At 39.1% G+C, this 22,024-nt stretch overlaps 1 protein-coding gene across 6 annotated transcripts in view; it reads left to right on the top strand.

The window, feature by feature from the left end:
• Nucleotides 1–22,024, top strand: part of NCOA1 (nuclear receptor coactivator 1) — a 227,458-nt gene that overhangs the window by 167,336 nt on the left and 38,098 nt on the right. For all 6 annotated transcript variants that reach the window (XM_056128705.1, XM_056128714.1, XM_056128695.1 and 3 more), the window contains exons 12-16: nucleotides 3,415–3,562; nucleotides 4,786–6,103; nucleotides 9,493–9,673; nucleotides 18,890–19,007; nucleotides 20,982–21,150. In XM_056128705.1, the coding sequence (XP_055984680.1) occupies nucleotides 3,415–3,562; nucleotides 4,786–6,103; nucleotides 9,493–9,673; nucleotides 18,890–19,007; nucleotides 20,982–21,150 (1,934 nt within the window). The remainder of the gene's footprint in view (nucleotides 1–3,414; nucleotides 3,563–4,785; nucleotides 6,104–9,492; nucleotides 9,674–18,889; nucleotides 19,008–20,981; nucleotides 21,151–22,024) is intronic.

Genomic DNA, 22,024 nt, shown 5'->3' with positions numbered 1-22,024 from the left:
TACCGAGAGTATTCGATATGCCAGACACAGTAACAACCAAGTCTCCAATGGAGACGTTACTGGGCCCGCTCGAGCAAATCGACGATCAACGGGAGGGCCTTTACCTTTACCTTATTGAGAAATTAGTGATTTTTATGCAGGATTGACGTTATTGGTATTTAAGGATTGGATGAATGGGATGTGATTCTAGACACAGGTATTTTGGAAACTGCTCACTTGGTTTTTCCCTTAAGTGTTTATTCGGTAACTGTTTATTCAGTGCCTACTAGGCATGAGTTCCATGCTAGATACTACCGCACAACAAACTGGCTTCACTTTAGTGGTGAAGGATGAAGGCTAATTTGCGTTATTAAGTCCTAAACCTGTAGTCACCTACTCTTTTCATTGGTCTCTATTGTCTCTATTGACTTTCTAGTGAAACAAGATAGTTTTTTATTGAGTGAAATTTACTCAGAAAGACATGAAGGGAAAGGAAGAGAAGAATACATGTCCAAGAGGTAACATGGGCTTCTCCAGAGTGGAAAAAAGGCAAGAAGCCATACATATTCCAAGGACACAGGCTTGAAAGAGCAAGCCTGTGCTGTCTTCCTGTTGATCTCTCATCTGAATAGCTGAGCACTGGGAAAATCTTAATTACCTGCACAGTCTCAATTAGGTTCTAGTTATTTGAAATTTGAAATTTCACTATAACACTGACTTCTTTTTTTTCAATGTCTTATTACACACAGTATTCTACACACGTCAATGTCCAAAGTAAATGATCTAACTTTAAAACTTAGTGTGTTTTTTACTAATTTAAATATAGTTCTACATGTCAAAGGAGGGCAAGTGATGTTTCTGTAATTCAGAGAACCTGGGTTTCTAGTTCTTTCTCATTTTATACTGTTTGTCAATAAATCAAGAAGCTTATCTGTTAATTTTCATCATAAAAGTAAATCTAGGTTCACTTAAAAGTAACAGTACAGGGACTGGAGTGATAGCACAGCGGGTAGGGTGTTTGCCTTGCACGCAGCCGACCCGGGTTCGATTCCCAGCATCCCATATGGTCCCCCTAGCACCGCCAGGAGTAATTCCTGAGTGCATGTACTAGGAGTAACCCCTGTACAATGTTGGGTGTGACCTGCAAAAAAAAAAAGTAACAGTACAAATCGGGATATAGTGGAAGCATTTGATAATATTCTTTAAGGTTATTGTAATTATTCATAAGTAAATATTAATCTCTTAAGATGAGAGTCAAGTTGAATTTTGGTAACATTTTCAATCATCAATGCTCATTGGATGATTTTCTATGTAAAATAAAGTGTAAAATCACCTTAAAGTAGAAGACTAGAATGGAACACAGTATAGCCCTACACTGTAGCCCTGTGTTTATTCTAGCTGATGAAGAAAAATTTGCAAAACATTATGTACTCCCTGTTCCAAAAGACATAAGAGAAACTTTAGGAAGTAATCAGAAATAACATGGGAAATGTAAGCTGAAATCAGATTGTATAGAGCTTTGTCTTGAGTGTGACGGTCACTAGCCACTTGTAGGTTTTTGTTGAATGTGGCTAGTGTAACTGAGGAACTAGTTTTGAAACTAGTTAAACTTATTTAAATTAGTAAAAAACAGTAAGTTTCAAAATTCGGTTATTTTAACAACTAGTTACTCAGAAATCAGGAACTGATTTCTAATTATTATTTATTTATTTTGGCTCTGAGGCTACAACCAGTATTTCCCGGGGCTTACTCAGGGATCGCTCCCGGTGGTGCTCAGAGAACCATTTGGGATGTTGGAGGCCAAACCTGGGTCAGCCGTGTACAAGGCAGGTACCCTCTGGCCCCTCAATTTTATTTTAAATTTCAACAGCTATATGTGAACACTGGCTCCCTTTTAGATAATATGGCTCAGTGACGAAGACCCCCACATCCAGCGGTTTTCTATTGCAGTGAGAAGATTTTTAAAGAACTTTCCACAGTGATGAGGAATGACAGCGAGCTAAGCTAAATAACATGAACTGATTGTATCTTGCCTGGCCCTTTTTTATATAGCTGTAATTTTATCATTATCCCAGCTTAATAGTTGACTTAAAAATGCTGACTTTTTCTTTTAGTTGTAATCTTCAAAATAAATTGTTAAAAAGATGCTAACAGTAGTCCACGTTTTTTTAGAGGTTTTGGTATAGCAGATTTTCTTATATCCTTACACAAGGATTTCAATTTCTGTGAAAGACTTTTTGACCTTTTAGTGTTTCTTTAGATACTAATGTGTCCATGTGTTAATATTTGGTAAATGTGTCAGTTATTTGACTGAAATTGCCAGAGGGGTAAGGAATGTGTTTATTGGGCATTAATCTTAATCTTTTCAATCAAGTTTATATTCTAATTTTGGTACTTAGGCAGATCTACATATGGTGTAGATTTACAGTTGATTATACCCCCATCAGTTTATACTGTATAAACAAAACAATAAGATAGAGTATATCTTCTATTTAGTGCATAGTTCCAAAAATTATTTAGTTGAAGCCCTTTCTGTCTTTGAAAAATCGTACTAAAAATTATTATAGACAAAATTATAATAGTCATTTGTGTAAGTAATTCTTATGTTTGGTAGATAAGATTTTTAAGCTTGGTATAGCTGAATCTATATTAGATATTTCTTTCAAAAGTCTGCTGTATTACTAAATTTTGGTAACATTTTCTAACTTTGTATTCTGGTACAGCCTTACATGTTTAATTGCATTTTTTTTCTGCTATTACTAATGCTTAAGGCAAAAATAAATCATATTTAAGTAGTTATTTGACTGCCTTAATGTAGTTTTTGTTCTTTATGTTGGGAATAATTGGCTTTGCCATAATTTACTCGAACTATGTTCATATATTTAAAATAATCCAAATACAGTTTGTCAAGTGGAACATTAGTGATTCACAGTCTTCAGTGAAAGATTAAATTTGAATTTTGGTTGAGGAACTCTAGATTAATCAAGATTAGAGGGTAAATGTTAAAGTATGTAAATTATATCTCAAAGCTGTTATTAAAAATAAAACAGCCAGCAAAAAAAAAAATTCTAGAGATAATACAGTGAAAGTGAAGAAGTTTACTTCTGGTATTTGTAGTGGGCTTCCCCATTATAAGGAAAGATTAAGGATTATTTCCCCCCCAGTTTGCAGTTATTCTTCATAATAATAAGTTATGTGTGGAGGCACCCATTCAAGTAGGACTAAATTAAAACTCGTCATCATGTGGTGTATTCACTGGAATAGCTTTCCCCCTCAGATATCTGCTTTGTCTGAACTATCCTTTGAGTGTGAGCAGGTCGCAGTTGGGAGGGCATTTTCAGCGAGATGGTAGGTAGAAATAAGGCTTGGTAACTCTCCCTTCCCCTAAATATAAGTGTCAGAATTTTAACTAGGTTTCTCTTTTGTTTGAAACAGTGATGACTCGTGGCACTGCCTCCAGCCCATCCTATAGATTCATATTGAATGATGGGACAATGCTTAGCGCCCACACCAAGTGTAAACTTTGCTACCCTCAAAGTCCAGACATGCAGCCTTTCATCATGGGAATTCATATCATCGACAGGTACTTCTTATTTGGAGAGCTTCATGAAATAAGTCAGTTCACATATCTCTTCTTGAAGAAACATTTTTATACTCTTGCTGGATGGAAAACAGTTTCCAGATCAGGCATTAAACTAGTATGATGAGTAATAATATATCAATACTGGGTTTTATAGTTTTGTCGTCGAACACTAGTGTTGTTGAGAGAGGGAGTAAGGAAAGGTGAGGCTTACAGTTTTCCATATTTGAACTTACGGTCTTATAAAGGTTTCAAAGTTTGTTGACATTGTTATTTTTTTTAAAGTGTTTTCATTAAGGCAAGTTCTGTGGCTCCTGAGTTTGATAGTTTCTCAAACGATAAAGCATTGAACTATCAACTTGAAATTTTTTTAATATCTTAGCCTCTTGTTCTCCTTTAAATGTGTTTTCTATTGGTATTTATAGTAAATTCATGAAACCATTCTTTTGTCCTATGAATTATTCAGAACTGTACATTTACAACTATTAAAATTTAGCATTAAACAAAAACAAAGACATTTTCCTCACTTCATCTTTTCCTCATCTGATATATTTGCTTATTGGAACATGGTTAATACCAGTCACAAATGTGTTATCATAATTATGGATTTTAGTAAGGAACTTGATAAAATCTGAATTCTGTATTCTAGTTTTTTTCTAATTTTAGTTTAATTTATGCTTGTGAGTGGAATTAGCACAGTTCTTTTTTTTCATATTGTGATTTCTCTTTCAAAAACATCTGCTATGTCTGCATATCACCCCTTTTAATTTTTGCATCAGTGACATAGTATTTTCCTTACCCAGTCTTCCTCTTTGGAGTTGAAATACTTAAAAGCTGTAACTTAAAGACTGAAATGGGAGTCATGAGTAAAGAGAGGTGTGGAAATTTTCTCTTCCACCTAAAAGTATTATTGCAATGCTATTTGTATTAAATTTTGAAAACCTCAGAAGGCATATGTTGGATTTTTCCAAGGCCAAGTAGATTTATTTTTTTTAAATGTAACAAACCATTACCAAATTTATGGTACCCAAAGCACTATTTCCCATTAAGTGGTGCTCGAATTTCATAGTAGCACTAACAGCCTACTGTTTTTCTTTCAAGTGATGCAGAAGCTCTTTCTTGATAGCTTGCAGTATTAATGAGGTCAATGAATATAATAAAACTCATAAATACTTCAGTGGAAATCAGTGAAGATGTTGAAATAATAATGTCTCCCCCTTTTCCAGGGAACACAGTGGGCTTTCTCCTCAAGATGACACTAATTCTGGAATGTCTGTTCCCCGAGTAAACCCCTCTGTCAATCCTGCTATCTCTCCCGCTCATGGTGTGGCCCGTCCACCCACAGTGCCGTCATCTAACAGCAACATGGTGTCCACCAGAGTGACCCGCCAGCAGGGTTCAGATCTCCATAGCAGCAGTCACAGTAATTCTAGCAACAGCCAAGGAAATTTTGGATGCTCACCGGGAAACCAGATTGTAGCCAGTGTTGCCTTAAACCAGGGACAGGCCAGTTCCCAGAGCACTAACCCCTCTTTACCCCTCAACAACTCTCCTATGGAAGGTACCGGAATATCCCTCACACAGTTCATGTCTCCAAGGAGACAAGTTAGTTCTGGATTGACAAGACCCAGGATGCCAAACAATTCATTTCCTCCTAATATTCCAACATTAAGCTCCCCTGTCGGCATGACAAATACTGCCTGTAATAATAGTAACCGATCCTATCCAAACATCCCAGTATCATCTCTGCAGAGTATGAATGAAGGACCCAATAACTCTGTGGGCTTCTCTGCCAATTCTCCAGTCCTGCGGCAGATGAGCTCACAGAACTCACCTAGCCGATTAAATATACAACCAGCAAAAGCTGAGTCCAAAGACAACAAAGAGATTACATCCATTTTAAATGAAATGATTCAGTCTGACAACAGCTCCAGCGATGGCAAACCTCTGGATTCCGGGCTTCTGCATAACAATGACAGACTCTCAGATGGAGACAATAAATACTCTCAAACCAGCCACAAACTAGTGCAGCTGCTGACAACAACTGCGGAGCAGCAGTTACGGCATGCTGACAGAGACTCGAGCTGCAAAGAAGTACTGTCTTGCACAGGAACTTCCAACTCAGCCTCCTCTAACTCGTCAGGGGGTTCCTGTCCCTCCTCTCACAGCTCCCTGACAGAGAGACACAAAATCCTGCACCGGCTCCTCCAGGAGGGTAGTCCCTCGGATATCACCACCCTGTCCGTGGAGCCTGAGAAAAAAGACCCTGCGTCCACTTCTGTGTCAGTGACTGGACAGGTGCCAGGGAACTCCAACATAAAACTAGAACTGGATACTTCAAAGAAAAAAGAATCAAAAGACCACCAGCTCCTACGCTACCTTTTAGATAAAGATGAGAAAGATTTAAGATCAACCCCTAACCTGAGCCTGGACGATGTAAAGGTGAAAGTGGAAAAGAAAGAACAGATGGATCCGTGTAACACGAACCCAACCCCAATGCCCAAACCTGCCCCGGAAGAAATTAAACTGGAGTCCCAGAGCCAGGTGGGTAATTCCTCACTTCACAGAATGAGCATATCTGACATATCTGAATATTGTTTCTTTTTCACTCATTTTGCTTCAAAGACTAGATTTGGACCAGGGCTGTTTGTCTTCTTCGCCCATGGACATATATTAAAAGGTTGGTATTGACTGGTGAAAAAATCTCAGGATGCCCTCACTGTTTCTCTTCAGAATGTTCGAGGACAAAAAACAAAAAAAAAGGAATGTTCGGGGACTATAATATTAATGTGGCACTCTATGAAAGTCTAGGTTCCTCTCATTTTTCTAAAGTAAGCATTCACATCTTTGTCAATTTTAATTGACTAATCAGACCCAGGGTCTCGATCATACAAGGTTGTACCTCTACCACTGAGCTATACCTAACTCCCTTTATAGTGTGTTTTTTTCCTGTCTCCTCCTCCTCCCAAACTACCTATTAAATTCTGCTTTTAAGAATAGAACCCAGGAATCTGTATTTTGGAGAAGTTCCCATGAGAACTCTGGTGGATAATGCTAAGTGTGGGAAACGACGGAATAGCAGAATGGGAAAGAAATGTAAGGAGGGGCACGAGGATGCCTGGTTTTGCTTGGTTTGCTAATTTCCTTTGAAATCAAATGCTCGAAAGCATTTTCCAGCATTGTTTTCCTTCTTGCTGATTTCCTTCTCATTGTTTTCGTTCTAGACTCGTCAGAGACTAAGAGACGTGACCATTGTAGATAGAAGGGTGTATGACAGGCCCTGAACCTAAAGTGAATCAGAAGACACTTTCACGTTGCTTGCTATGGACTAGGAACCCCTCTGTTTAGTTTGGGAAGTGTGGGGGGGAGGGGAAATATTAATATACAACCATTTTATTTATTGACTAATTGCGTATGCACTCTGGGTTCAAATAAAACAAAATATGATCCTTCCCTTCAGGAGCTTACAGATCAGTTATTTAGACAGAATGTGGACTTTCATGAAACAGTGTAAATGAATTTACAAAGCAGGTTATTAATCAGTCCCCATCATGAAACAAGATCCATTCTAAATTTGAAGAGGGCCTTATTGAACCAGCTTGATTTCTGCCCTCTTCTCACCGAACCCTTTTCCCGCAGGCAGACCGCATGCTAGAACACAGAAACCCTTGCCTTCCTTGGCTCAGCCATGTCCCTTCTAAGCATCCTCGCAGCCTGCTCTCTTTTCTTTCGGTCTCACTTCTCCTTAGCGACCCTCCCCCCTTAGCCATCGCCTCCTTCTCTTTCTTCTCTTGGAGCACTGGGGTCTCTGCTCGCTGTCTGTCTTAGCATGGCTTTACTGATTTCTTTTTGTTGTAGTTTTTTTTTTCGTTTGCGCTCAGGGCTTAGTCTTGGCTCTGCACTCCGGAATTACTCCTGGTGGGCCCAGGGAACCGTAGGGGATGCCAGGGATTAAACCCGGGTCGGCTGCATGCAAGGCAAGCGAGCACCCTGCCCACTAAACTATATCTCCGATCCTGTTTTGCTAATTTCTTTATGTGTGTTCTTTTGGAGGATAAGACTGTCTTTCATATGATTTGGTGCTACTAAAACTATAGTGTGCAGTTAAGCTGAAATATAACTTTCAATGATACCTATGTTAAGACTGTTTGAAAATACCGGCTTTATGAAAATAATTACACAGGTACAATCCGCCCATCAGTTTTGGTAAACAAGTATACTCATTTCTGGTGAGTTTATATATCCAGAGCGGAGTTGCAGGGTAATAAGATAATAGGTATTCTTTAATAGATAATTCCAGTTTCTCTGGTCTGTGAGAATTCCTTCTAGGTTTTTCTTTACCTAATCAAGACTTTATATTTTATATTGTCAATTTTTTTCAATTTTAGCCGTTCTGGGTTTTGTGTAGTATTTTACTTTTAATTTGTGTTTTCCTGATAAATGTCACACACACAGGTATCACTGTATCACTGTCATCCTGTTGTTCATCGATTGCCTGGAGCAGACCCCAGTAACGTCTCCTTTGTCCTAGCCCTGAGATTTTAAAAGGTGCCACATTCGAGGCTCTTTCAGGGTCAGGAGAATGAGACCCATCATTGTTACTGGTTTTTGGCATATTGAATACGCCACAGGGAGTTTGCCAGACTCTGCCATGTGGGCAGGATACTTTTGGTAGCCTGCCAGGTCCTCCAGAGTAAGAACTAGATAATATGATGTCGCGCGACCGCAAATGCGGCCACATGCTTCCAAGAGCAGGGTTTTATAGTCTCTGGGTCTTGGCCATTGATGGGGTTGCATGGCACGGGGGGGGGGGGGGGCAGTTGGTGGATGTAACGCCTACCCACTGGAAGATGGGGGATCTGGGTGGAGGAGGCCCAGTCCCAATCCGAGCAGGCTAGGAGATCTACGCCCCGGGTCCCGCACACCTGGGTTCCTCGGTCGGTTCCTTCATGCATGAGGCTCGTGTGGAGAGTGGTCTTAAGCATGGCTGTGGCTGGAACCGGAGGTCTTCAGCTGCCGGGACTCTGCTTGGGGTGGGGAGGGAAACTCAACCCACCCTCCTCCAAGGGGCCCTGATGAGGACAGCCAGGCATGGAGGCAGGAGACTCTGCACACAGGTAGATAATTTTATTCTGGTGGCTTAAGGTATCATAGTAGAATAATATGAAATACAGGTCAGTTTTCTCCTCTTTTTTTTAAATACCTGCAGACAAATGTAGAGATTCCTATCTTTTGGGGAGAAGGGGAGGAGTTGGGCTATATCCAGCAGTACTCAGGGGTTATTCCTGGCTTTATACTCTGGAATTACTCCTGGCTGTGCTCGGGAAACCATATGGGTGGTAGGAATCAAACCCAGATCGACTGCATAGGGGGCAAGTACCCTACCCATAGTACTATCTCTCCCACCTCTCCCTACTTTAGAACATGCTTTTCTTATTTTATTGAATCCATAAATTGGAAATGACCTTTCTGAGATTTTTAGAATTAATAAGACCATTTTTAATGTTATCCAAAGGATTAAATAATTGTATAAAAACTTGTTGGTGTAACTGTATTTTCCATTCCAACATGAAGTAATTTGTTTTATAAAACTTTGGACAATATAGCCTAAAATATCACCCATACACTAACATAACATATTATTAGTCTTGGACTTCTTTCCAGTATAATCATTTTCTAGTGCATAAACTTTTATACCAAGGTATTTTTTTATGAATACAAGCTAATGTTCCCTAGTATATTGGGATTATGCTACATGCATCCAAATTTCTTTCCAGTAAACAGGTCATATTATACTGAGGGCCAGTCTTTCTAATTATTTACTTATTCTCTCCTAATCACACTTAATTCATTAAAGAACAATTGTTTTTTTCTACGTTGTTTCAGATAAAAATGTAGAATATACTTCCTCTAACTATGGTTTCCTCTCTTAGTTTGCAGCTGACCTTGACCAGTTTGACCAATTACTTCCCACACTGGAGAAAGCTGCACAGTTGCCAGGCTTATGTGAACCAGAGAGAATGGACGGTGCAGTCACCAATGTAGCCATCAAATCTGAGATCCTGCCAACTTCTCTTCAGTCCAACACTGCCAGACCCACTCCCAGGCTGAATAGTATGTGCTGAAGGCAAAAACCTCCTTTTAAATGTTTAATGATAATGTGGATAATTGCTCTTGATTTCAAGGACCTTTTGTTTGTTGACAGGGAATGTCTTTTTATTAATGCCACTGTAATATATATATATATGTGTGTGTATATATATATACACATATATATACACATGTGTGTATATATATACATATATAGAGTAATATATATATATACATGGACATAGAAGGAAATGGTTTTGAAAATATATTTACATTTGGGGCCATGGAGATAGTTCAGAGGGCTGAAACTCGTATCTTGCCTTTGATCCCCAGCCCTCCCTAGCTCCCCCTGTTCACCTCCAGATCTGTTGCTGGAGAGTCTCTGGCACTACCATCACTGGGCCCTCGTATCTCTGGGCCAGAGCACCTATGGGACCATCACTGCAGGCTGAGTATTGCCAGGAGTGGCCTTCAGGACACTCAGCACCACTGGAAAGTCCTTTTACCCCCACTCCCCTTACACAAAGATATATAGTTACATTTAGACATGCAGATTCATATCTGTATCTGGGTTTTTGTTGTTGTGGGTTCTTTTTCCATTTTTAAAAAATGTACTGAATCACCATGTGATACAAAGTTACTGAGTTGTTCATGATTGAGTTTCTATTGTACACTGTTTGGGCACCATCCCTTCACTAGTGTCCACTTCCCTTCACCAATGTCCCAGTTTCACTGCCCCAGCCTTCCTCTATGGCAGGCAGTTTTCTTTTTTCCTTTTCATTGTTGTGTTTTGCAATACTGTTACTGACAGGGTAACATGCATATCACTTTACCATCTTTCGGCACCCAGTTCTTATCTAGAATGGTCACTTCTCATTATCACTGTCCGAGAGGTTCCTTCTCTGACCAATCCTCCCTCCCCACCATTGTGGCAAGCTTTCTACTAAGGATCAGTCTCCCAGCCTTTGGGTTTTTTTGTTTGTTTGTTTGTTTATTTTTGGTCTTTGGGTATTCTACTATGTTTCTTTATATCCCTCAAATGAGTGCCTCACTCTGTCCCTCTCCCTCTGATTCATTTCTCTCAGCATGATACTCTCCATGTTCATCCATATGTTGTGGGAGAGGGGGATTCAGGGACACTTGGCTGTGCTCAGGAGTCACTCCTGGCTCTGTGTTCTGTGCTCAGGATCACACCTAGTGATGCTCGAGGGACCATATGCTGTGTGGGGGATTGAACCCAGTCGGCCATGTATACAAAACACGACAATTTTTTTTCTTCAGTCTTACCCCAAACATTCCATAACAGCAATTAGAGAAATATAATACTGGTTCACATTATGTTTCTTAAAATACTTTCCTTGAATACTAATCCTATGAGTATTCATCAAAGAAACAATTTTTGTGCTAAAATGCACTGGAAAAAAGCTGCATGATGCATTTACCATTTCCCTTTTTAACTTCCACAATGCATGTTAAAGGTTTTAAGGAGTCCCATACTAAAGAAACAAGTCTTTAGATGTCCTTAACCCAACATTTAACAAACTGACTTTCTTGGCAGGGGGCAAGTAGGGCTGGGCATAGGGCCCCACCCAACTATGCTCAGGCTTACTCCTAGCTCTGTGCTCAGGGATCACTCCTGATGGGGCTTGTAGGACCAGATGTGGTGCCAAGGTTAGAATCGGGGCCAGCCACATGCAAGGCAAGAACTCTACCACTCTACTATTGCTCCAACCTGAAAATACATTTTATACATAAGTAAAATGGGAAGAAAACTGAACAAAGAACAAAAAAGAACTTTTGGCAATTAGACACCCAAAACTAAAAATATTTCAAGAGAAATGTTAGAAGATAAAGGTGAAACAAACTCTCAGAAGAAACAAAAAGATCAAGAGACAGACAAGTCAGGAAGAAAATGTTAAGGCTGACTTAGAAGAAGCAATAATGATAGATAAGAATTTCAGAAACTAAAATATGAGGGAAATGGAAGAGAAGATACTGTCAGCAGAAAAAAATACAAGATTTTTGTAGAATTTAATTTAATTTAATTCATAGTTCTCCAGATTGAAATGGTTCAACCAATACCCAATTTAAATGGTTCAGAAATCTCTCTCTCTCTCTCTCTCTCTCTCACACACACACACACACACACACACACACACACACACAAGCTTCTCATCATGTAATTCTGTAGTGTCAGAGACAAAGAAAAAATTAAAGATTTGAAAGCTTTCAGAGAGATATAAACTTCATCCAGTGTATTACAGCTGGCAAAACTTGGAAGCCCTTAGCCGTGTACAGACATGGAGAAACCTAAAATTCATACTGCTGAGTGGAAGAAGTTCATCTGAATAAAGCTATGTACTGTTTAATTCCAACTGTATAACATTCTGAAGGCCAAACCATCCAGATAGTGACAGGATCTGTGACTGCCAATAAATCATTGGCAGTCCCTGGTTGCCTGAGGGAGGATGAACAGGCGGAGCGCAGCACTTTTAGGGCAGTGAAACTGTTCTGTGTGATAGTGTAACGGCAGCTACATGTTGTTATATATTTGTCACCCTGTTTCAGCACCATTTAGAACTGGGACTATCTGCCATGGCACATACCTTTTCTGTCGTGCTTTTCTCTCCCTTATCTTTTCATCTATTTCCACTTTGCTTGTCAGCCCATCTATTCAATTCTTTTAATCTTTGAATTCTCTTATCTTGATTTTATTTTATTTTATTTTATTTTGCTTTTCGGGTCACATCCAGCGATTCTCAGGGGTTACTCCTGGCTCTGCGCTCAGCAGTTACTCCTGGCGGTGCTCGGGGACCATATGGGATGCTGGGATTCAAACCCGGGTCGGCCGCATGCAAGGCAAACGCCCTACCCGCTGTGCTATCGCTCCAGCCCCTATCTTGATTTTAATCTCTGTAAATCTATAGATTCTATAAATCTATAAACCATTCTCATACAAGTCTTATTATTTTTATAATATGACAGTTTTTTACCCATATTATGATTAGGTTTATTCTGTTTACTTTAGATGTATCTATTTTCTGTAATTACCCTTTTTCTACAAATCTGTTTTCTAGCTAAGGTGAAATATTCTATGCAAATTTCCTAAATTTTCAGTCTCTCTTTCCTGCTGTTGACTTTCCCGGGGTATCTGGTACATGGACTATCCATCACTACTGGAAGAGACCTGGAGGGGGAAATGGTGGGAAGCTTGAGTGTTTCTCTAGCTAAAGGGAGTGATCCTCTTGCCTCGGCAGTTGGGGATATGTTCTGATTCTAGAAGACTGTCACTTGTGAAGGCGTTGGGGTCATACTCGGGGGCTGACTCACTTCTGCATCCCGAGCTCCTACTGAGACAGTGTCCTTGGGCACAACTCCCAGGAGTCATACACTCACCTCTTTCCTTGCAGAGGCCACTGCACTCTTGGGGCTCTGTGTAATTTGCTTTAATTAGCCCAGCGATTGCCTGCACTTTGCAGTGGTTCTGGTGTTCTGGTAAAGCGCCCCTTTTTGGAGATTTCCTTTGTCATACTACAACTTTCTTTGTTCAGTTCTATTTGCATCTATTCTGTCTTTCAGATATTCTTGTTCTAGTCTACTGCCATTTTTCTTTTCCTTCTGTGGCAGATTAAGTTATTTTTTTATTTCCTGTGTTACTTCAGTGATTTGTTTTGAGAATAGAATATAGGTGGTCTTGCTGCCACATTGAACCACAGAAAATTTCCATAGATCTATTGATATTTGAAAAAACTAAAGTTCAGAGAAGGAAAAGAGGAAAAGCACACACAGAGAGAAACAAAATGTGACCACAATTACCCAGTTAGCATATGCAGAACCAGGATTTAAGTTTTAGCCTGCCTGGTTTCAAAACATGATTTTGTATGCACACGCACAGACTTCATCCAGTGTGACCAAGTGATTTGAATAATTTTGCCGGAGGGCTGGAGAGATGGCTCCAAGGCTGGGCACATTCTGTGCATGCAGGAACCCTTCCTGGTCTCCTGAGCTCACCAGAAGTTGCAGGAATCTCACACACACTGCCAGGTGTGACTCCCCCAACACACACATAGCAATAAAAATATATCATTGAATAACTTTTCTAGAAATGGAGTATGAGAACACATCAAGACACATACGGCCTTTTCAGCACAGACAGCCTAGGATGGGGATTGTTGATCAAAACATGTACATTCAAAATCTCTGTTGTGCTATTTTTTAAATAAACAATAGTCATTTCTTATTTAAATTTTTTAATTAATTTCAACTTATACAGTTATAATTTGACGTGTAAAATTGTAAGATAACCAAAGTGTACTTTGTGCCTATTTGCCATACATATGCATGGTGGAAAGATTCTCCTGTGTCTAGTAAATTAGCACATCATCCATCTCATGGATTTCTTTCTTTCTCTGTGTGTGAAAACATTGAGGTTCTACTCTCCTCGCAAAATGCAATATACAAACAGCAACGTGCACTGTTACCAACTCTCACCATGGTTTACATGAGCTGAATTGTGTAATTCTTTAAATCTTGCCACTTTCGATATACTGCTTATTTAGCTAGTACTTGTTTTAAAGAAAAAGGCATAAATGATTACATTATGAACATCATCAATTTTGATTTTCCTGTTTTTGAGGTTGCCTTTAGTGGGTTGTGCTGTTGGTATACTTCTTTTGTTATTACCGAGCTTAATGAAAATCTTACATTGAGACCTTTTACCACATATCAGAATATATTTGAAATGCAAGTTCCAAATGGAGTGATCGGTCCTTTAATAGATATTGTCAGATGACCCTTATTAGAGCTATCATCAATCTCTACTCTGATAATACTCTTCTTTTTGTCTTACTCTTGACAGTACTTTGAGTTTTATGCACTTTCTCCTCTTGCCTATCTGACCTTTTCAATGTTTAATCATCAGTATAGTCTGAATTAGATTATATTGAACTAAGTTATTGTTTTTCAGTTATTTTGAGACCTGAGCTTATTCTCTAACCATTTGTTGGGTCATTTGGATTTTATGCTAATGGTTTGTTGAAGTTTATTATATGCTAGAGTAGTAGTCCTTGGCAAATATCTTTTGTGGGACAGGTGTTGGCTCACACATTGTGATACCCAGTGGCTGCTCTTGACTCAGTGCTTTGGAACTTGTAGTGCAGGGATCAAACCAAGACCTCCCTCACGCAAAGCGTGCATTCCAGTCCTTTGAGCTATCTCGCTGGCTCCATTATATTTTTTTAAAAAATCAAAAGCTATGACTTATGCATAGTTACTGCCAGATGTAACGCAAAACTGATTAAGAAACTTCTTGTGGTTATAGTGTTTTCTATTTTGTGTGCAGATATATTTTACATTTTTAATAATATAAGGGTTTTTTACTGGAGTCAGTGTGGCTGGTGGGGACATAAAGTTTTCATTTTAACCAAATTTTAAGTGGAGAGAATATATTAAATATTTTGCAAAAATGCAAAAAACATGATACTTGATCATAGATTATACAAGATTCTCTTTGCAAGCCTGATATTGCCCCTTCTGAAACAGAATAGTAACCATATTGACTAAATCAAAGTTTGACTGGCTTCTTTGGGGCATTTTTCCTAGTCGCCAAGCATAAAATATGAATCTCATTTTGTTTCAAAAATACTTTAATTTATTTTCTTCACATTTTTCCCTGCTTAGGACTTGTAAAATGAGATACTTTATTATCTAGGCAGATAAACTATCTTATAATAATATTCTTTTAGTTAAATATAATATTTTTCTAGGATAGACTTCTGAAGGGAAGAGGATTGAGGGAATTAATGTAGAGAATACAGCAAGGGGCTTCTTTAGATCTTTTTTTACCAACTTCCTAATTTAAACAATAAAAAGAGTTGAATGATCACCTTCCATCAGTAGTTATTGTTGTAGTTTGGTTACTTTTGTTTGTTTCAGTTTTCAGACTCATGGATTTCATTTATTTGTCATGACGGCCATTCTAATGAGAAGCTATAATTATTTGCATTTTATCAGTGAATATTAGAATAGGCAATTCTATCTAATTTTGTTTTTTCTAAAACTCAGAGGTATTTTTCATTTAAAAAATTGTCAGTTTGCTAGGACTGCTATAAGAAACTACTCATACTGAATAGCTTAACTAACTGAAGTGGATTTTTCTCACAGTTCTGAAAGTTAGCTGTGAGAAAAGGTTTCGCACACTCACAGTTTCTGTTTCTTCTGCGACCTCTCTGTTCTTTCAGATGGACCTTTAGGTGTCTGCCATGTTCCTATGGGTCACTCCCACTCTGCTTTGTCGTCCCTGTCCTAATCTCTTCTTGTAAGAAATCCAGTTAAGTTATAGTAGATCCCACTCCCTGACCCTGCTTACTCATTTCTTGGCCCTGTCTCTAAACGGAGCATGTTCTGACAAGGTAGTAGGTGACAGAACTTCAACAGATGAGTTTGAGGAGAATACAGTTCAGCTTATAGCAATGATCCGTTAGTGTTTTATTTTAGAAATCGACATCAGAAACTCTGAAAGTAAAAGTAATTCTATTACTCACTTCCTAACATCTACAAAGGATACATAATTTTTCAGATTTTTTTATAGAATTTTTTTTTTTAAAAAATGGAGTCATCTCCATCATAATGTCTTAAACAATGCTTTGTGTCCTTTTTTTATAGCACATAGTAAAATCCTGTACCAGAGTTCACTATCAGTCCCTAATATTTTGGAATTTGGGGTGGGGGGTTGAAATATTTTTTCCAGGGCTGAAGAGATAGTACAACAGGTACGGCATTTGCCTTGCACGGGCTGACCCAGGTTGGATCCCCAGCATCCTCTATGGTTCCTTGTGCACTGTGGCACTGTCCACTGTAGCACTGTCCTCCCATTGTTCATTGATTTGCTCGAGCAGGCACCAGTAATGTCTCCATTGTGAGACTTGTTGTTACTCTTTTCGGCATATCGAATACGTCACAGGTAGCTTGCCAGGCTTTACTGTGCGGGCGGGATACTCTCAGTAGCTTGCCAGGCTCTCTGAGAGGGACAGAGGACTCAAACCCGGGTCAGCTGCGTGCAAGGTAAATGCCCTACCCGCTGTGTTACTGCTCCAGCCCCTTGTGCACTACCAGGAGTAATTCCTGAGTGCAGAGCACAGAGTAGCCCTGGGCCAAGTATGGCTGAAAAAAAAAAAAAGAATTCTTTTCCTCGTATAGATTATACAGAATATTTTAAAAAGAAACTTTAAAAAATTGGGGCCAAAGAGGTAGTATAATGAGCAAGGGTTTGTCTTGCATATGACCCACTCGGGTTCAATCCCAATACCCCATCTGGAACCCCAAGACTGCCTGGAGTGATCTCTGAGTGCCAAGCCAAGGGGTAAGTCCTGAGCACAGATGAGTGTGATCCCCCAGCCCCCAACAAAACAAATCCCTTATTCCCATACCAAAGTTTTCTTGAATTCATACACAATTTTCTTCCACTAAAGATACATAATTCTGAAGCTGAAGAAGATGTACAGTGTGTAGGACATTTGTCTTATACATGGCTGACTTGGGTTTGATCCCCTGCATCCTATATAATTCACCAGGGGGGATTGTATAGGACGCAGTGGATCAAAAAACAAAAGATAAATAACTCAGGGCTAGTGACGTGGGTCAGCTGTAGAGGATATCACTCAAATATCATGAGACCCTGAATTCAATCCCAGACACACACACACCACACACACACACACACACACACACGGAAAGAGATAACACCCATAATTCAGCCTCTGTTTTTCCTGTCCCTTTCCTCTCCTGCTATTGTCACAGTGACTGGGGTTTACATACTCCTGGTTATGGTGCTCACATGCGAGGTCAAGGCTTTTGCTGGGGTTTGCACCCTTCAGTTGTCTTTGCATGTGTACTCACCAGGAATCACACTCATTTTGTTGTGATGCTCATAAACATTCCAGTTGTAGTACTTGATGGTGGGTGTACTCACTGGCCGTAGTGCCCATTGACCACCTATGGCAGTGTCCACAGGTGCTGCTCACATGTCACTAACTGCCGTGCATCTGAGATAACACACACTGCTGTGCCCTTGGGGGTCCTGGACGACAGAGCCATCAGGACCACACTGGGGATCACCACGCAGGGCCCCACATATGCCGGGTAGCAGCTTTTGCCACTGAGCCCGCCCCGCACAACCTCTTTTTTAAATTGAGTTATCATTATCAGCATAAATTATGATACCATTGCTATGCAGATATTTTCTCAGATAACAGCTGTAGAGCTTTATCCATTTATTAAATAGCCCTAGATTGCTATGCTTGGCTCCTATTTCTGTCTTTTAGAGAACATACTTATCTTTGCTTGCTGCCTCATCTGGTGATAATCTGTCCCTACTTACATTACAGTATATTCTAATGTGCTATAAATTGAAAAAGTAATTAACCAAAATCCTTATCACTGTATTTAAATAATTTCTGACAACATTCTGAGTAATACAAATATCAACCTACTGCAAACTTTTACCTTCAGATTTTATTTAATTTATTTTCTCACTTCCTCGTTGTGTGGCTATAATCTAGAACATTTTTCAGTTTCTGAAAAAGTGACTTTTTATATCATTGAAGTACTGTTTTATAGTGGAAATCTCATTTTATTGAAAAATATGTTACTTCTGTGCTAAGTGAAATGAGACAGAAAGAGAGGGACAGACATAGCATGACTGCACTCATTTGTGGAATATAAAATAACAGAATATGAGACTGACACCCAAGGACAGTAGACACAAGGGCCAGGAAGATTGCTCCATAGTTGGAAGCCTGCCTCATGAGCTGGGGGAAAAGGCAGCTGGAATAGAGAAAGGATCACTAAGTCAGTGATGGTTGGAGAGATCATTCGGGATGGGAAATGTGTGCTGAAACTAGATAAAAGACCAAATGTGATAGCCTCTCAGTATATGATTTGCAAACCATAATGCCCCAAAATAGAGAGAAAGTATGGGGAAAACTGTCTGCCATAGAGGTAGAGGAAGGGTTGGAATGGGGGTGGGGGGTTTACTGGGGACATCGGTGATGGAAAATATGCACTGGTAAAGGGATGGGTGTTCGATCATTGTATGACTGAAACTCATACATGAAAGCTTTGTAACTATCTCACGGTGATTCAATAAAAAAATTAAAAATTAAAAGGAAAAATATGTTACTTCTGATCGGTATTGTTATTTTATCTTCCATTTAATTCCAACTTCTTATTTCCTTTAATCAGGATTACCTGAACTGGAATTGGAAGCAATTGACAACCAGTTTGGACAGCCAGGAACAGGTGATCAAATTCCGTGGGCAAATAATACAGTGACAACAGTAAATCAGAATAAAGCAGACGAGTGAGTAGAATATTTTGTATTTCATTTTGTAGTTAGTATCAGATACTGAATTCTTCAAGAAAGAACTACTTTTCCCAGAATAAGGTCCAGTCTACATAGGTATTTTTTTAATATTAATAGAGGTAGATATTTAAAAATAAATAATAAGGGGAGAATGCCATGCTAAACAAATTTATTTATGACATGATGCCAAGAGCACTATAGATTACATCTTTTTTATTTGACTCCATAAAAACCCTGATCTCTGCAAATGAGTGGGTCTCAGTACAGCAGCCATGCTGTGCCTATGTTTTCAGTTTTGTCCAGTTTTTCTCTCTGTTTGGAGCACGAATTTAAGAAAGTAAGTTGCTGTCTATATTGATTAGAATAAATATTTTTACTGTGTGGGGGGTCATACCCGGTGATACTTAGGGGTTACTACTGGCTCCATACTCAGGGCTCACTCCTGGCGGTGCTGAGGGTACACACAGGATGCTAAGGAGTGCCAGATCGATAGTGTTCAAGGCCAGCACCCTGCCCACTCTCCTGTCTCCCTAGCCCCTGATTAGAATATATTTCTTAATCCACAGATATTACAGGCTGGAGCGATAGCACAGCGGTAGGGCGTTTGCCTTGCACGCAGCCAACATGGCCGACCCGAGTTCGATTCCTCTGCCCCTCTCGGAGAGCCCGGCAAGCTACCGAGAGTATTTCGCCCGCACGGCAGGGCCTGGCAAGCTCCCTGTGACGTATTCGATATGCCAGATACAGTAATAACAAAGTCTCCAATGGAGACGTACTGGACCCGATCGAGCAAATCGATGAACAACGGGAGGGCTTTTACCTTTACCTTTACCTTATTACGGTTCTGTAGCACAGAATACAGCTCATACAAAGATGTACAATAGTATTGTACATACAACATATGGCCAAACTGTATTGAGTATGTTTGAGAGCTTCAATGATGAGCTGTGTTCAAATTTATCTTCCCAAAAGAAGAATTCTTCATATGTGTTTCATGTTAGTAATAGTGACAGTGGTGGTCATAGTGTTAATAGTACTAGGAATTACTTTACAGGTTTAGACCAAGTGTTGACAGTGCCCCTTGGGCTGGAATACTGGAGCCCCAGAACTGTACCTGGTCGTGTTGGGGGGCCATGCAGTGCCAATGAACAAACTCAGGGTCTTTATATGCAGGGCATGCACTCCTGCTCTTTGAACTATCTCCCTGCCTCTAATTATCTTGTTCCTGTATATAATCAATTTGTTGAGAAACATTAGACATATCTCTTTTGAAGAAGGTCGTTTTTTGTTTTTTGTTTGGGGGCAACACAGCTGTGCTCAGGACTTACTCCTGATACTGCACTCAGGAATACCCCTGCCAGTGCTCAGAGGACCACATGAGATATCAGGGATTGAACCTGGGTCTGCCACGTGCAAGGCAAATAACCTACTCCTTAGAATATCTCTCTGGCCTCTCATGTCTTATTTTTACAAATTGTAATCTTGTAGTGTTATCAATATTATTTGTTCATTTTTGAAATTTTGGTATTATACTGTGTGCTATTTTGATTATGATTCAATTATCAATAATTAATGGCAACTAAAGAATAAAAGAAAATAAAGAATAAAGCAAAATAAATTTGAATATAGGCTGAATAACTTTTTTCTGAGTTTCTGGCTGATTCTGTTTTAAAATTTTGCTAAAAACTCTTTTTCCTCCCTAACTAGGTTTGTTAATATTTCAGGCTATTTTTGTAAGCTAATATGAAGAATAGAAAAACAAAGTTTAGTGATTGACAAAATAATGAAAAGTATATTGAAACTCAAATGTTCATTAATTTCCTCACATTAAGTATAGAACATTTCATTGCGTAAAAATAGGTTGGAACGAATCTCAATAGAGAATTTTCTAAAACTCCATTTGCATATACGTGTCTGCATTCCTAAGGGTGAATAATTATTTGTGTATCAATCCTTCTTTTGAATTTTCAGCCCATGTATTAGTTCACAATTAGATGAACTTCTCTGTCCACCAACAACAGTGGAAGGAAGAAATGATGAGAAGGCTCTTCTTGAGCAGCTGGTATCCTTCCTCAGCGGCAAAGATGAAACTGAGTTAGCTGAACTCGACAGAGCTCTGGGAATCGACAAACTTGTTCAGGTACTTATTCTGTTCTGTTTTAACTTTCCTCAGTTGCCAGGGATTGAACCCAGGGCCTCAAACATGTGAGACAGACGCTCTACAGTTGCATCATATCTCTGGCGACTGTTCCGGGATTATTTACTTTAATATTATTCTCTTTACTGGGGAACAGAATCTCAGAAGCTCCTCCTAAATCTAGATTTTTGTTATTACTACTTTATTTTTGGACTTAATTTCTCCTTCATTTATGTTAGTCTTCAATCTTTACTTGTTTTTTGTTTTGTTTTGTTTGATTTTTGGGCCACACCCAGCGATGCACAGGGGTTACTTCTGGCTCTGCACTCAGGAATTACTTCTGGCGGTGCTCAGGGGACCATATGGAATGCTGGGAGCCGAACCCAGATCAGCCTACGTGGAAGGCGCTGTGTCCTACTTGCTGTGCTATTACTGCAGCCCCATCTTCAATCTTTATAACCCATGATATTTCAACTTTATAGTTAGTATTTTTCAGACCAGGTTATAAGTTTAGTGTATATCATGATTAACATTTTGTATGCAACAGAAGAGTGTAAATACATAGTCATCAATTAAAAATGTTTAGTGCATAGAAAAAGAAAGTTGTTTCATGAAAAACTCTTCTAGTTTCACACACACTAGAGGTCACAATTTGAAACATACTTTATACAGTATACAAAATTTAAAGGCCATAATTATGACATTGTATTAAGTCAGCTATATATTTTTCTTCAAATAAGATTAAAAATATGGATCCTAAATTTGAGATAGAAACAATACCCTCATTTAAGATTCTGTTCTTGTAAAAACCTATCAAATGTACAGTTTATTTATTCTGTGCTTTGAAATGAAACTTCTGACTTCCTTTCATTAAAGT

Source organism: Sorex fumeus, unplaced genomic scaffold (assembly GCF_029834395.1).
Source record: "Sorex fumeus unplaced genomic scaffold, SorFum_2.1 ptg000006l, whole genome shotgun sequence".
Taxonomy (NCBI): domain Eukaryota; kingdom Metazoa; phylum Chordata; class Mammalia; order Eulipotyphla; family Soricidae; genus Sorex; species Sorex fumeus.
The sequence above is the reverse complement of the archived record's forward strand: the minus strand, read 5'-3'. Positions and strand labels throughout refer to the sequence as shown.